The following is a 16226-nucleotide window of genomic DNA, read 5'->3' on the forward strand; positions in this document are numbered from 1 at the left end:
CTTTCCCCTGGTCTTCCACTTCAAGGATGATCCTTTTCCAGGACTGAGCCCTGGTAACCTAGTGGCTATGTGTAGAGATGCTAGCTGCAAAGGTAGCAGTTAGAAAAACCAGGTGTTCTACCCCCGAAAGAGGAGGCTTTCATTTCTGTAGTAAAGAGTTATAGTGTCTCAGAAACCGCCACAGGCAGTTCTACCCTATCCCAAATGGGTGCTATGAGCCAGAATCGACTCTGGCAGGAAGTTTGAGTGAAATTCCTCCTGATAACATGTCCAAAAGATGTGAAATGAAGTCTTGCCATCCTCATTTCTGAGGAGTATGTGGCTGTACTTCTAAGATAGACAGCTTTGTTTTTCTGGAAGTCCATGGTAATTTTAATATTCTTCACCAACCCCCTAATTCAAATGCATTGATTTTTCTTCGTTTAATTTTGTCTAGTTTTCACACATATATGAGGTGATTGAAAACACCATGGCTTGAATCAGGCACACCGTAGCCTTCAAATGACATCTTTGCTTTTCAACACCTTAACACCTTAACACAAGGTCCTTTGCAGCAGACTTTCCCAATGTATGAGATAATGCAGATTGAGAAATAGAGATTGTTGTGTTATTATCAACAAAATTGATCCATGACAAGAAGCAAAACGAAGAGGACCATTTGAGATGATATAGGATACAATTCATAATGTCAGTGAAACTGTGCAGTGAGTCTCTGCCTCGGATGGGATACATCAAAGACACAACAGTCTAACACCTACCACTCCTGGGACAAAAGGAAGAGCAGGCACCAGATACTGGAAGGAGATTTTCACACAGCTTTCCCTACTGAAGATTAAGAAGACTAAAACCCCAGTAATATAGACGATTCATTCATGGCAGGAGTTGATCCTAGAGCTCATTCTTTTTTTTCCCTTTTTTCAGTCACAGAAAAAATGTTTTCTCAAAGTGTGGTGGTTTCTTTTTGTTGAGTGTGATTTTTTTAATTGTTTCATTAGGGCCTCATACAAATCTTATCACAATCCATCCATACACCAATTGTGTAAAGCACATCTGTACATTCATTGCCCTAATCATTCTCAAAACATTTGCTCTCCACCTAAGCCCCTGGCATCAGCTCCTCATTTTTTCCCATCCCTACCCGCTCCCCCCTGCCTCATGAACCCTTGATAATTTATAAATTATTTTGTCATATCTTTCCCTGTCTGATGTCTCCCTTCATCCACTTTTCTGTTGTCCATCCCCCAGGGAGGAGGTAACATGTAGATCCTTGTAATCGGTTCCCCCTTTCAAACCCATCCTTCCTCTACCCTCCCTATATTGCCAGTCGCACCCCTGGTCCTGAAGAGATCATCCACCCTGCATTCCCTGTGTTTCCAGTTCCTATCTACCAGTGTACATCCTCTGGTCTAGCAAAACTTGCAAGGTAGAATTGGGATCATGATAGTGGGAGGGGGGCTGGGGGGCAGTATTTAGGAACTAGAGGAAAGTTGTATTTGTCATCGTTGCTACATCTCACCCTGACTGGCTCCTCTCCTCCCCGAAACCCTTCTGTAAGGGGGTGTCCAGTGCCTTCAAATGGGCTTTGGGTCTCCACTCCACACTCCCCACTCATTCACTATGGTAAGATTTTTTGTTCTGATGATGCCTGATACCTGATCCCTTTGACACCTCATGATGGCACAGGCTGGTGTGCTTCTTCCATGTGGGCATTATTGCTTCTGAGCTAGATGGCCGCTTGTTCACCTTCAAGCCTTTAAGACCCCAGATGCTCTATCTTTTGATAGCCGGGCACCATTGAGTTCCTTCTTTTAAAGGAAAAACAGACTACTATGAACAGAATAGTATGCAAAGCTAATGAGGAAGATAGAAACCATAACACCTAATAAGAGAATACCTTCCTTTTTAAACCCATAGAGCATTTAGAAAATTTAGATGTTTTACCAGAGAAAATTTTTTTAAATCCCAAGCAGATTATTAATATACCACAATACAATGAAAAATTAATAGCACATCACTTAAAATAGATAAAGTTTAAAAAATATTTTACAATTTTATTGGCACATAATTCACATATCATATGATTCAATAGTTCAGTCGTATCAAAAAGAACCGTACAGTCATGACCTCAATTTTAGAACATTTTCTCTTTTTTTCACGTTTAAATGGCTTTTTATTTAATTATTTTAATAAATCATCTTATTGTGGGCCTCTCACAGCTCTTATAACAATCCATACATCAGTTGTATTAAGCACATTTGTACATATGTTGCCATCATCATTTCCAAAACATTTTCTTTCTACTTGAGCCCTTGGTATCAGCTCCTCTCGTTTCCCCTCCCACCCTCATGAACCCTTGATAATTTATAATTATTTTTATTTTCGTATTTTACACTGTTGTCTCCCTTCACCCACATTTGAATTTTTTTTTCATTTAAAAACTAAGGCAAATAAACTACAGACATTAGGAATTAATCACAGTGACACTGCAAATGTGAAACAGAAGAAAGCTCTTAGACGGAAATGCTTTTGTACCTCAAGTAGAGCAAACGAGTTAGCTGGAAAGAGAATAAACCAAGTAAATGAGAAAGAACAAATTTAATAACTATGTAGTAGAAATGAATGCATGAGAAAATCATATGAATGAGCTAGTTCTTTAAAAACAACAATAAAATGGACACATTTCTGCAACGCTAATCAAGATGAGAAAGAATCCGTAACATTTCATTAGACAGGAGGTAGATTTTTTTTAATCCAAGAATAACTATCCATACAATGACTTTACTAATAAATCTGAAAATGTCAACATTTACAGTACCTGAGAGGATTGCAACTGTCTGCTAAAGCTCCGGACTGCTGAACTCAAGGTCGGTGGATCAAGCCCACTATCTGCTCTGAAGGAGAAACTCAAAACTCACTCTCATGGAACTGATTCTAATTCATACCAATCCTGAGGACAGAGTAGAACTTACTGAGAGAGGAAGGTGAGGCTACTGCACCCCAGAATCTTTACAACCTTGGAAACGTGATAGAGGATGAATATGAGTTCAAGGCAACTTGATGGCAATGAGTATGACTATGAAAAGATAGATTAATTAAACTAAGCCACAGATCATGTGATGAACATTGAGTGATTCATGGCGAATAGGTGGGTGGGTAGAAGAGGAACGGATGGATGAATTGGGTGCTAGAGATGCAGAACTGGGGGTTGAGAATGGTGTTAAGGTTTTAAAACTGTTTACTGCTGACTGTTGCACTCTGGCTAACTGACCTTGACCTACACCCACCTGAGGTGGCAGAAATCCCTTCCCAAACCCTCAGATTTGGTCTTTCTTGAAGCTGATCTCCGCTGCACATAGGTCTAGTGATCCAGCATTCACAGGCTAATCCAGACAGATCAATTAAAGCAGCAAAGCCTAAGAGCGTGGACTAGTCCAAGCTCTCTCAGACATGCCTTTTCCTCCCCAGCCCCCTTTTTCCTCCCCAGGAGCCTGCAGGTGCAGTCTCTCCAGGGGGCAGTGAGGGCCATGAATAGTAAGGGTTTTAGCTCAAGCACACAGAGGTGTTTAGCTACCCCCGTACCTAATCCCCCAATAATCAGATTATGTAAATTCCTACTTCAACCCATTCTCCTGCAGGACCTGGCCCCTCAACTCCCCACACTGGGAGGCATGAACTGAGCCAGGGCCTGTCACTACAGAATCTCCCAGTAGAATGGGGCACCATTTTCAACATTATAAAACCCACAATAGCATTACAGAAAGTTTTGAGAGGAAAAAAAAAAGTCAAGCCGAATCTCAATGTGCCAACACAACTGTGTCCCTTTCAGTCCTCGGACAACGGCACTGATCCTAGCTTACAGCGAGGGTGGCTTCCTTTAGCTTCATGCACTTCCAGTCCTGCTGCCTAGTGGCCACAATCTTTAAAAAACAACCAACCGACCAAAGAATGAATAGTATATTCCATGGAGACGATGTATCGCCTCCGAATTTCGGCTAAAATGAGGTTTCTTGGTTTAAAATCTGAAATGTACTCCATCAGAGTGGTGGTCTAATAGATCGCAATGTCGAAACAGAGTGGGCACTGTGAGGTAGCAATTCCCCTTCCACAGCACACAGGAGCACCCACCGAGAGCAGGAAGGGGAGCCAGCCGGGCTCTCTGCGGGTATCCTTTCTAACGTATCCTTTTGTGCCTGTGTGCAATGGACCCGTTCATTCTACAATCCACCCACCTGCCAACGCATCCTCTCCATTGCCACCAAGATAGGACTTCTAGCCCACAAAACTAAGCATATCACTTCCCTAGCCAAACCATCCCGTTGCCTTGACGCTCCTCTGCTGCTGCATTTGTCATCTGCATTCAGTACTGTCCAGATACGCGGGCACTTGGTCTGTGCTGTAGAAAACCCCCGTCTCTGCTCCTCCAGTCCCAAGAGTTTTCTCTCAGCCAACACCCTCGCCCCACCTTCTAGACTACACACTGGATACCTGGGATGCTGAATGTCCTGACCACGTGGCCTGAAGCCCACTTTGGGGCCTGCACACAGCTCTTCCTTAGTCCACCCTGGCTGGGGACTTCACATTACTCACACAGACCCTTCACAGGACAGAGCTGGGTGCCCAGTTTAAATGTCACTTGCCCTACCAGTAATCTTTGATTCTTCAACCAGAAAGAATCACTCCATCCTTTTTCCTAACTAATGACACACTCTGCTTCTCCAGCATTTGGCACTATCTTGTACTTAGTCCTTTCTATTGTGTCCTCTTTCCCAGCAAGCCTGTGGGCTTTTTAAAAGCAGATCATCGAAAGCTTTCATCACCTGCCTGGCACCTCTCATCCCCAATCTAGCACTTCAGGCAACTGTCTTAATTAGATTTGAGAGCAGAGGAGCAAACAAACCCAAGGACTCGGGGTTTTCCAATAGCAGAGGTGTCTTGCTCATTCCTCACTTGGAAGCAGTGGGTTGCTAGAGTTTGCCCAGGCGCTGAGAGCATCCTCAAGCACGGGCAGGCAGCACTGATGCAAAACCAACCCGCAAGCACTCACAAGAAGTATCCTTCACTTCTCCCTCCATCGGTCTCACAGGACAGGGAGACTAGGGACCAGGCACACTCGCTACCACAAGAACACCCAGGCACTATTTGGGGGACTCTGCACGAAGCAGGGTAATCTTCACAATGCTATTGTCCTCGCTTTACAGGTGAGGAAATAGAGGTGGACAGAAGTGAAGTTATTTGCCTAGGATTAAGCTACCGAATTCTTTGAAATCCTGATTCGGTGGTCTGCAGTGTGCCTTCTGACATCTCTGCCTTTCAGTGGTTGTGGAACCCTCTTCCAACGCAACACACACACACACACACCACACCACGATTGTGGTCTTTGGGCTACAAGGAAGACTCACTGGGGACTCTACATAATTAGCACCTGGCAGGCGCACAGTGGGCACGGACATCCCCCGGGGTTGCCCGCCGCTGCAGGTCTCCCTGAAGCCTGGGTGGTGGCAGGACGCCTCCCGTCGCTGGCCTCACACAAAGAAGGGGTTGCCACCCGTCTCCTGGCTCTGTTCTCCGGTCTAGGACACAGACGAGGCGGGTCCCAGGAAGGGGAGTGGCGCCGGAGCAAACGGGCCAGCAGGGGTCCGGGACGGGCGGGGCCCCGTGGGACAAAGGATAGCGTCCTATAAAGGCAGCTGTGACCACACCGTGCTGTGCGGCAGGGCCGGCGCGGGGCGGTGGCTCTCCAGGACGAGGTGCGCCGGCTTCTGGGGCTCAGGTGAGTTCGGGTCCCACGCGCGCAACCAGACCTGAGTTCGAACCGCACTTTCCTGGTGACTTTGCAGGTGACTTCGCGATGGCCGTCGAGACCGTTGGTGGGAAAACCTGGAAACGGGTCCGGTTCCGGGGGCGCCGAGCTTGCCCCCGTGGCGAGCGGCTTGGGGCGGCCTGCACCTCCTGGAGGCGTGAGGGCTGGTCCCCTGCGTCCATCTCCGAGAACCACTTAGGGAAACCGTAGCCCCGAGGTGTGTTGCTGGACTCCTGGCTCCTGTTGCGGATTCATCCTGCAGGGCACTGCTCCGCCGGGAGGGCAGAGGTGGACATAGAAAAAGGAGAGGTGCAAATGCAAGGGGCAAGGCAGCAGGTTGGGATGGGTGGGCTGGAGGAGCTGACAGGAGCTCACCTGGGACCAGGTGGCCGCCCCAGTTTTGGAAGCTGAATTTCGACGACCATAGGTGACCATGTAGATTTTCTAAGCTGTGCACTTTAGAGGAGCAGTTCGCCAGGTCTTTGTTCCACACGCACAGCATTAGGTGGGTTGGAACTGCTTCCCCCGGATTGATGTACTTGAAACGCAGCGATGTGCCTCATGTGTTGTCTCAGTGAACAGTGTAAGTTACAGAATCGCATTTTTAATCATTTCCTGAAGTAGGTCTGTGTGTGTTGGGGTGTGAGAGATGGTGAGGACCTTTCACATGTTGCAATGCAGTTTTTTTTTAATTGAGCATGTGTTCGTGTTATCATTTCAACAAGTAGAGCTGTGTTTAGTGTTAGATGGTAAGCTCCTTCCCCGCCCCTTCATTTCTGACTTTCCAGAGGAAGTGTGTACTTACTCTCAAGAGAAATATGTAAGAGACCAAAGGCGAGGAAGAGGCATTAGATGTCTTAAGCAAAAAAAAAAAAAAAAAGAGTTGTATGAATGGAATGAATGCAATGGATAGGCCCCTCCAGGAATGTTAGGGTGGGGATGGGGGCGGGCCCTGTGCTGTGTCTTTCCCCCTGGCAGCAGCTGTGTATCTAGAAACTACCGGCTACAGAGAACAGTGGTTCCTGTGGAGGCATGGGTGCCAGGGTCTTGGGTTTAATGTCATTGCTTCGTTTCTCGGATAGTGTCCCCTTCATGGGTAACGATGGAAGTCCAGATGTGTGTGGACATCTGCGTACTTACCATGACATTCCTCCCACCCTGGCAACTTAACCCAGGAGCCACTCCCACCCTCCCCTGCAGTATGGAGATTGCATCCAGGGGATGCCTATGTTTGCCTTAGGAAACTTTGCTTTTGTGTTTCCTCTAACCTCTACCCTAAATGTAGCACTCTGATTTACTGTTACACCGTCAGCTGCTAACCTCAAGGTCAGCCAGTTTGAAACCACCAGCTGCTCCTCAGGAGAAAGATGAGGCTTTTCACTCCTGTAAGGAGTTACTGCATCGGAACCCCACAGGGGCAGGTGTACTCTGTCCCATAGGGGGGCCAGAGTTGGAATTGACATGATGGTAGTGTCTTGAGTACAACAGAAAAGTAGATGAAGGGAGATATTGGTCCGTGAAAGACATGAAAAAATAATAATTTATAAATTGTCTAGGGTTCCTGAGAGAGGGGAGGGGAGGGAGCTGATACCAAGGGCTCAAGTAGAAAGAGAATGCTTTTGAGAATGATGATGGTAACAAATGTACAAATGTGCTTGACACAATGGATGTATGTATGGATTGTGATGACAGTTGTACAAGGCCCCAATAAAATGATTTATGAATAAATAAATAAAATCATTGTCCTAAGAAAGAGTCCATCCATGGACTTCCTCAGGGTCCATGGCAAAAAAAAAAAAAAGGTCACAAGCCCTGGCCCAGCGGGAGTCATCATTAATGACATTAGAGGCCTGAATACCCAGTCTGTGCCTCTGACTCCCTGTGTCACCTTGGATAAACCACTCCTTCCCCAGGTCAACGTCTATCAAATCTTCTCTGAGTCGGTGGCATCTGCTGTGTTTTTTGAGCTCTTAAATTACTCTGAAATCAAGATTAGCAGTAATCACCCCTTGCAACTGGGAAAACACTCATGCAATTTTCTCTTGATTTAATAAGTACTTTAGTATTTTCAGTGACCTCGACGCTGAACTTTTTCAGCTTGCCAAATCACTGATTTCTTTTTCACCCTGTAAAGGGGAGTAACACACTTGATGGTAAATGAACACTAATTAAGCCCCTCCTAAGATGGCAGGCGACATTTTAGAAGGCTGTCCGTGCCTCTCCTGATTTCTTCTGCACAATAGAAGAGAACACCACAGTTAGTTTATTCTGCCTAATCGGGTTTTCTTCCCAGGTGAAAAAAGATCCCCCATGGTCTAGAGTTTGCTCAGGGGATAAGCCAGACCGTTTTAGGACAAGAGACGCTTACAAACAACTTTCCTCCCTGTATCCTGGACGCAAAGCAACCAGCACAGCTGCGGGAACAAAGGTCCCTTTCCACCTGCAGTCCTCCGCGATGGAGGCTTTCATAATTGGGGTAACTGATCTTCAGTCCTCCGCGATGGAGGCTTTCATACTTGGGGTAACCAATCTTCAGTTCTCAGGGATGGAGGCTTTCATATTTGGGGTAACCGATCTTCAGTCCTCCGCGATGGAGGCTTTCATAATTGGGGTTACTGATCTTCAGTCCTCCGTGATGGAGGCTTTCCTATTTGGGGTAACCGTGTGTCCCCTAATCACAGCGCTGGAGGTTATGATCCCAAAGACAAAGGGATGCTGAAAGAATTTAACCAAGAAAACCAAACCCATTGCCCGTTCAGTGGGTTCTGGCCCATGGTAAACACTTCTGGTTAGATCAAAGGCAATGGGCTGGGCTTTATGGATTTTCAGCGCAGAAAGGAAACTTTGGGCGTCATGTGGTCTACTCCCTTTGCTTTTGAAAGGATCCATGGCCCAATGGGAACTGGCCCTGAGTGTGGGAGTGTGGATTCTGCTCCCGCTGCCTCTATGCTTCCTGTTTGCTTGTCACTCTGGCAACAGGCCCTACAGGATGTTTGCCTGTGTTGTGTTTCTCAGCATCCTCGGCAGGCAGTACAGCAGGCACATAGTAGGCCCTTTGTAAGTATTGACACCAAAGTCTAGAGTGTACCTCCCTGCTATGAGACCCTGCGGCAACTGAAAGTGTGCTAGCTAGACAGTTAGACCCTGCTCTCGCATATCAGCTTGCAATTCAGTAATAGAGCAAGGCAATATCCTGAGTCTCCCTGGATTTATGACTCAACTGAAGCACAGACAGATAAGCAGATGACCCGAGATTACACAGGTGGGAGGAGCAGAGCCCCAAGCCAAACTCGGGTTCTGGCCCATCAGTCTGTGTTCATGACCTCTGTGCAGTGCCTCTGTTGCTGATGGCTGAATGCTGGGAAGATGCCCATGGATTCAAGACATGATGTTCACCCAGTGAGTGATTACAGTTACATCCTGATCCTACCCAGGACGGGGATCCCACATACTTTGCAGTGAAATGACTCCTTGAACATCCTTGCCTCCCTGCCCGTTCCCAGCCACGTCTGCCGTGCTGGTATTACAACCAAGGCTGCCCGCTTATGGACGTGCGTTAATCCAGGAAAGCTGTACCGGGCGCGGTACAGTGAATGCGCTGTCTGTTCCTAGTTCTCCTCACTTTATAGTTTACACAGGATCCCTGGTGGCGTGTGGGGTACGCACTGGACTGCTGCACATCAAACTCACCAGCCGCTCCACAGGCGAAAGTTGAGGGTATCTGCTCCCATAAAGACTGACAGCTTTGGACATCCATATAGCATCGAGATGAGACAAATTCAACTTGTTGGCAATGGGATTGTTGTTTTGGATTTTGGTTTTGGCATGGATAGTTTATAGAATGGCTTCACATACAGTATTTCACTTAACTCTTCAAACAACCTTGCAAGGAGCGAGGAGGATCATTCCAGCCACTTTAGGTCCAAGGACACTTAGACTCAGGATGGTGACATGGCTTGTGCAGAGCCTCGAGGCTGGGTACTGATTAAAACTCTGGGTGAGCAGGCTTTCCCCGCCCCCCCTGTAACTTTATGATGACAGGTCCCTTGCATACAGTATATACGTATCAGCTTTCTTCATGGAAATGGTTTCCCTAAGGTTAAGAGTGGTGATTCTCATCTTTGGCCACACACCGAGCCAGCCAGCAGCAGAGGGCCTTGCTTGAATCTCACTTCAAGAAAGAAGTGGCCCGTTAGCTGCAAGGGAAGCAGCCCCTTCGTTGTCTAGCCTCAGCTCCTGCTTCTAACAGGTGGTCTCTGCCTGCTCCCTGTTGGGCCAATCAGAGCACTTGGAGCTTCTTCCTGAACAATTCTGCTTCCTCCCTGCTTCCCTGTCTCATGCCTTCAACAGTTCTGCCCCGCAGCAGCCCTGAAGGACCGAGCAGAATGCCCCACAGGCTCTGCGAGGCTGTAACCTCTACAGAAAGAGACAGCAACCTCTTTCTCCTTTTCAGCGAACTTCCTGCTTTTCACGCACAGAGGAGTTCTTAACCAGCATCTGCTTTCCCGGTGGATCCAGCCAGCACACCCACCGAGAGGCTGTAAACAAACAAACAACAACAAAAATGGATGCCGCAGAATTTTATTTAATCAGGACCTGGGTGATTCCAATGAGCAGTCAAAGGTAGAAGCCCTGGAAAAGAGGACTGTTTCCAGGTGGGGGTTCCTGATGTTTTAACATTAGGAAAAGACCTTAAGTCTCACAATGCACTGGGGCCTCAGTAAATAATATCTTCAGGCTGGTTTTAAAGAAAATGGGCCCACGCTTTTCCACCATACCCGCCAATTCCTAACCTGCTAGTCCCGCCTGCAGCATGGGCTTGAAGGAAGCTTTGTACTGCGGATGGTGTGGGTGGCGTATTACTGAATGTCTGGGATTCAGGGGTGTTAACCCAAAAGCTCACATCCTCAGGAGAGAAAAAAAATCAAAAGGAAGGCAGAATATAGGGAAAAGTTTGACACCCCTACCTACTTAGCATTAGTCTTGGCACAATTCTTGTACAAGTTTCTCTAATCAGTAACAGTTGTTCTGGGCTTGGGACTTTGAGCATGGGACTGAGTGATTTGTGTGCTTATATTTGTGCAGACAACTCTACCAGACTACACAAGAAGCTCCTTGGGAACAGAGACATGGTCTAAGCATGTCTACAATCCCAGCTCAGAGCAAAGGTGCTCCTAAGTCCTGCCCAGAGCAGGTGCTCCCTGATGGCTCTCAGCAAGAACAAAGTCACTAGGAGCCAAGCGATGACAGCAGGCTTGGCGGCGGTGGCTGTTGTTAAGTACCAGCGAGTCGTTTCCGACTCACGGCCTCCCGTGTACGACAGAACCACCCAGCACCCAACCCTTTGCCATCCTCACCATTGGTATGTTTGAGCCCAGACTTGCAACCGCTGTGTCAGTCCACCTGGTCGAGAGGGCCTCTGCTTTTTCACTGCTGCTCTCCGTTACCAAGCATGATGTCCTCCAGGGACCGGCATCTCGGATAACATGTCCACAGGGCGTGAGAAGCCCCCCAATCTTTGCCTCCAAGGAACATTCTGGCTGTACGTCTTCCAAGACAGATTTGTTTCTTCTTTGAGCAGTCCATGGCACTTCACCAGTGCCGTAATTCAAACACATCGACTCTTGTTCGGTCTTCCTTATTCAGTGCCCAACTTTCACTTACTTTTGAGGTGACTGAATGTACCATGGTTTGGGTCAGGCACGCCTTGGTCATCAAAGTACTATCTTTGTCCACACTTTGAAGAGGTTTTGCGCAGATTTAGCCAGGCTTGGTCAGAGAATATTAATATACCATCCCCAAGCATGTTCAAGTACCCTGTAAGTTATTTTATTTGTAAATACATGGGTTATTTTAGTATTTCTATTGAACAAACACTTTTATATTGATTTTTATGTGTTGGGGGCTGCTATAAGTGATGCATAAAGAGACACTTCAGTCTTCTAACAACCTCTGTCCCCCAAGAGCTTCAGGAGTGCAGGGAGAGAAGGACTCAGGAGACCTGGGCTGTCCTGGAAGACATCATTGGAAAAGGGAAGTTTCTCTAGACAGAAGTACCGTGGAGAGCTGAGGGAAGGAGTTCAGGGTGTAGCGAATGTACTTGCAAACGGGCAGAGGGAGGAATAGTTACAGTTTCAAGGCCACTGAGGGCAGAGAGCAGGTAGCAGATTGATAGCACCCAAAACACCCAACTGCCAGGAGCTGGACTTTGTTCACCTGAATATGTATGAATAATATTAATGTGTGAATTAATAATAGTCACATTAATATACATTAAAGCCATCTGAAAACAAATGGCGGCCCATGCCTTTAAGAGTTAAAAATGGCTAAGTAAGTAAGAGTTAGCGATATGTAATGATAAATAACTCTTCTAGGGTTGGGAAAGGAATCTTGGGGGTGTAGTGGTTAAAGCGCTAAGCTGCTAACCAAAAGATCGGCTGCTCGATCCCACCAGCTTGTCCAAGGGAGAGAGATGTGGTCGTCTGCTTCGGTGAAGATTCCCAGCTGGAAGATCTGAGCTGGGATCAGTGGCAGTGGAGGGTTTTTAGCTTGGAAAGCTCGCCCAGTCAAAGGCCGGAGACACTCGGATCTTGTCTACAACACCCAAGTGGAATGATCAACGCCACCTACTTCTTATCTTTTCTTCTTCTTCTTCAGGCTAACTCTCCAGTGTGTTCTCGCACAATCTGCTCTCAGGTCCCATCAGCCCCATAGTCACCTTCCTCTAATGTGGACCAGTCTGGATATTTCACTTCTTACAGAGGGGGGTGCGGTCTTCCAGGTAAGGCACGCCACACAAGTGCCATGCTCTAATCTTCTTGATTTTAAATCCTACTCTATTGATGAAACATAAGATCATAGCTTTCCCCCCTTAAGAATCTATAATACACTATAAGAAACTATACTATAATACTTCATGTTCAACATGCTTATTGGCTCCATATATAACTTTATTTGCACATGTACTTATTCCTATCTGATTCTGAACAATTAAGGAAGAATTGCTTGCAAAAGAGGTCACAGGCCTTTTTGACATAGTGCCTTTGGAACTGGATGCTGTACACCAGCCAGGGAGGAAAGGCTGGAGGGCACTGTTCTTGCCTTGCCCTTCCTTGTGGTACATTTTCTTCTCCAATAACAGGAAAATGAGAGTGAATTTCCTAAACTCTGGGTCAGGAAGAATTAACATCTTAGATTCATGGCAGGACCTGTGAGCCTCCCAGGCTTCTTTCATGATGTTGGCCACTGGGGCCCTTTTCTGTCCCCTCACAGGAACCCAAGCATGACCAGGAAGCTCTTCACAAACACCAGGGAGCGGTGGAGGCAGCAAAATGTCAACAGCGCTTTTGCCAAGCTGAGGAAGCTTATCCCCACTCACCCCCCAGACAAAAAGCTGAGCAAGAATGAAACGCTTCGTCTGGCCATGCGGTATATCAACTTCTTGGTCAAGGTCTTGGGAGAGCAAGGCCTGCAGCCAACAGGAGTGGCAGCGCCAGGAAACATTCTGGGGCTCTTTCCCCAAGGGGCCCACCTACCGAGCCTGGAGGACAGCACTCTGCTGGATGGCTGCCACGGGTCCCTGCCTGGTCCAGGCCACCACATTCCTTAGTGTGACCCAGGCTGTCAGCTCTCTGGGTAGCACTTGTTCAGAAGTCACCGGATATTATTAGCCATTTACTTGCTCCAGATTCAATCTGATGAATCATTTGCGAGACATGAGCTCACACTTCATGCCTGGTGGCTCAGGGACAGTTGCAGGGAACTCAAGGAGGCAGATTTACGGCCTGTAAAATGGAAATCTAATTTTGAACATCCCAGCATTATCTTTGAATTACATTTAATGAAGAGCAAACTAAAAATATTTAGCATAGACAATAGAAATGCAATACCAACGAGTAAATGAATACATGTCTAATTTGCCTTCCCTGCTACGAAGCATTGGCTCAATCTCAAATCGAGAGGGATGGTGCCCAACCAGGCAATGAAATGGGGTGGGCCTGGCAGGGCTCACCACCCCTTTGATATTTGGATTTAAACATGAATCCCGTCGCTGAGGCCAGAGTATAAATAATTTCATCTGATTGGCTCTGGGACCTTTTCTTTGGGACCTTTCCCCAAAGTTCCGGACAGTTCACTTGTTTAAGACCTTCTGACCCACAGGTAGGAAATGGAAGGGTTTTAGATTTGGGATTTCCAGTGCTCACACAGTAGAGGAATGCAAATTTTTCTGCCACTCTGGAAAAAAACGATTTTATTGGTGAAAAGCTGAACTGAACCTCGGTGCCTTGTGATTACAAGGAAGCTGGATGAGAGTTGGATGAGGCGCCTGCAAGTGCATTCCCTGAATAGTGATGGCATCGTGCCATTCACTGAGTGGCACACGGCTTTCATCCCTGGCAATATGTCTTCCTTCACTACCCTTCATTTAAACTACTTTTCCATTCACTTCCCACAAGCCCAAGGAGATCCTCGGCATTAACACACACACGCACACAGCAGGGGATTTGCCCCTAAACGTGTGCTCGTTTCTCAAGAATTTCCATGAGTTCAAGTTTGTGGCAATACTTTCATGTGATTATATACTTCAGAGCTTTAAAGATAGATGTCACTGGAGTAGTGTTACAGACATTGTAGCATTAAGGAAAAATGATACTTGACTTAGCATTTTCATATTTGAGGTTTTTGTTGATGGTTGAAAATATACACGGTAAAACAGACATCAATTCAGCTGTTTTTGCGTGCCTAATACAGCACCACTGACTCCATATTTGAAGTTAGGCAGCCACTCTCCCCTCATTTTCCAAGTTGCTTCTCCCTGATCACTTCCTATCTAATCGCTCCATGGGCTGGTGTCCATGTGCTCCCTTAGAGTAAGTTCCATGTGAGGTTTATTTAACTGTCTTGCCGAGAGAGACTCGGAAGTCCCTTGGCTTGAGTACAGGTTTCACGTAGCTATTCAGAAGGGGTGGGCTTTTCTGTATCGGGAGTCTCTCTTTTGCAAACTTGGATTTTTTTAATTTAAAAACTTAAAGTGACTATTGAAAGGAACTGTCATTATTTGTGGACCCAAGCTTTGACGCTGTACCCATGAGTCTGGAGCTAATTTTCAACATCACTCTCCGGCAGTGGTTCTCAACCTGTGGGTTGCCCAAGTCACAACAGTAGCATAATGACAGTGATGAAGTAGCAACGAAAATCATGTTAGAGTTGCAGAGTCCCCACAGCATGAGAAACAGTATGAAAGGGTCCCGGCATGAGGAAGGTGGAGAACCCCTGCTCTAGGGTCTTCCTCGGGGTCCTAACGTAAGGTTGGTCATTATAGAGTAAGAATTTGTGGTTCAGCTATTCCAGTTCACTGCATAGTGCATCTCCCTCTGGATCACGCAAGCCCAATGGACAGGTTGAGACAGTTCACATCACCTCTGCTGTCCTGCTGCTCGGGTCGGAATCCCTTCAATGCCAGCGAGAGCATCCGTTGTTGGAGGAGAAAAAATCAAGCATTTGTGGACTCCACTGGAAACGTCCAAAAGGCACAGAAAACAGGTCCATTAAGCCATACAATGTCAGAGCTAGACAATGTGGCTAAGGTCAGCTCCTGATTCAACAGAGGAGAACACGGGGCCAGAGTGTTTCCGTGATTTCCAAGGTCACACCATCAAGGAGTGGGCACCCAGGACAAATAGCTTCTTGTCTTAAAGCCAGCTCCACGTTTGCTGTGGGCCCCTCAGCTACCAAGCATGTCAGGACTCAAAATGAGCAAACGCCGTGTTTTTGTGTTCTTTTCTGTAGTGTGCTGTATAATCTTCTTCTGACCCTTTTTCACTTGGACTTGAATGGTTATGCCCAGTAGAATGTGATTAGCTGTATCGTGACCAAAGATTGCACTTACTGATGTGTTTTGTGAATTTCTCATCATGGAATTTGTTATTTAATTGATAATTTGTGAATTTCTCATCATGGAATGGAATTTGTTATTTAATTAATTTATTACCAATAAATTATTCAAAGGAAAAAGTGTTCTTCATTTCTTTAAAAAAATTAGTTTCATAAATTGACTGAGCACATGCAACGTCATCCCTATCCTCAGAGCCACCTCTCTGGCTTGGGCCTGCCATCATCTTTATGGCCGAGAAACCCACAGTCCTCCCAGAACTGGTCTCCTTTGATTTCTCCTTGCTTCCCGCCTGTTCCCCTTTACACAGCTCCGCAGTGGTCTAGCCATGGTCAGATTACATCCGCCTCCTGGAGCTTCAGGGTCTCATCCACCAGATGGAGACAAATGTCATGTCCAGGTAAAGCCTGCCCTACTCTTTCCCCTTGCCCGTCCCCAGTGCCAAACATGCAGTCTTCAGTCTAATAAAATGACTTCACTGGTGATGCACCGCTTTCGTACCTTGGACTTGGTTCTGGTGACTCGACTTTTTGG

The 16226-nt window shown here is 46.6% G+C and overlaps 2 protein-coding genes across 4 annotated transcripts in view; both read left to right on the forward strand.

The window, feature by feature from the left end:
* Positions 1-12549, forward strand: part of FKTN (fukutin) — an 81655-nt gene extending 69106 nt beyond the window's left edge. The window contains exon 11 of one of the 3 annotated variants that reach the window (XR_012786440.1): positions 12458-12549. The gene's annotated coding sequence lies outside the window, so the exon portion shown is untranslated. Of the gene's footprint in view, positions 1-2812; positions 3080-10885; positions 10990-12457 lie in introns of those variants that run through there. The other 2 variants (XR_012786439.1, XR_012786438.1) reach the window with 2 other exon arrangements.
* Positions 12453-15792, forward strand: TAL2 (TAL bHLH transcription factor 2). Its single transcript, XM_075560267.1, has 2 exons — positions 12453-12581; positions 13073-15792. The coding sequence occupies exon 2, from the start codon at positions 13083-13085 to the stop codon at positions 13407-13409; it is 327 nt and encodes a 108-aa protein (XP_075416382.1). The 5' UTR covers positions 12453-12581; positions 13073-13082; the 3' UTR covers positions 13410-15792.
* The last annotated feature ends 434 nt before the right edge of the window (positions 15793-16226 follow it).

Source organism: Tenrec ecaudatus, chromosome 10 (assembly GCF_050624435.1).
Source record: "Tenrec ecaudatus isolate mTenEca1 chromosome 10, mTenEca1.hap1, whole genome shotgun sequence".
In the NCBI taxonomy this organism is placed as follows: domain Eukaryota; kingdom Metazoa; phylum Chordata; class Mammalia; order Afrosoricida; family Tenrecidae; genus Tenrec; species Tenrec ecaudatus.

What these genes read in the sequence shown, in the direction of transcription:
- TAL2 (XM_075560267.1), top strand. Translation starts at nt 13,083, where the DNA reads ATGACCAGGAAGCTCTTCACAAACACCAGGGAGCGGTGGAGGCAGCAA.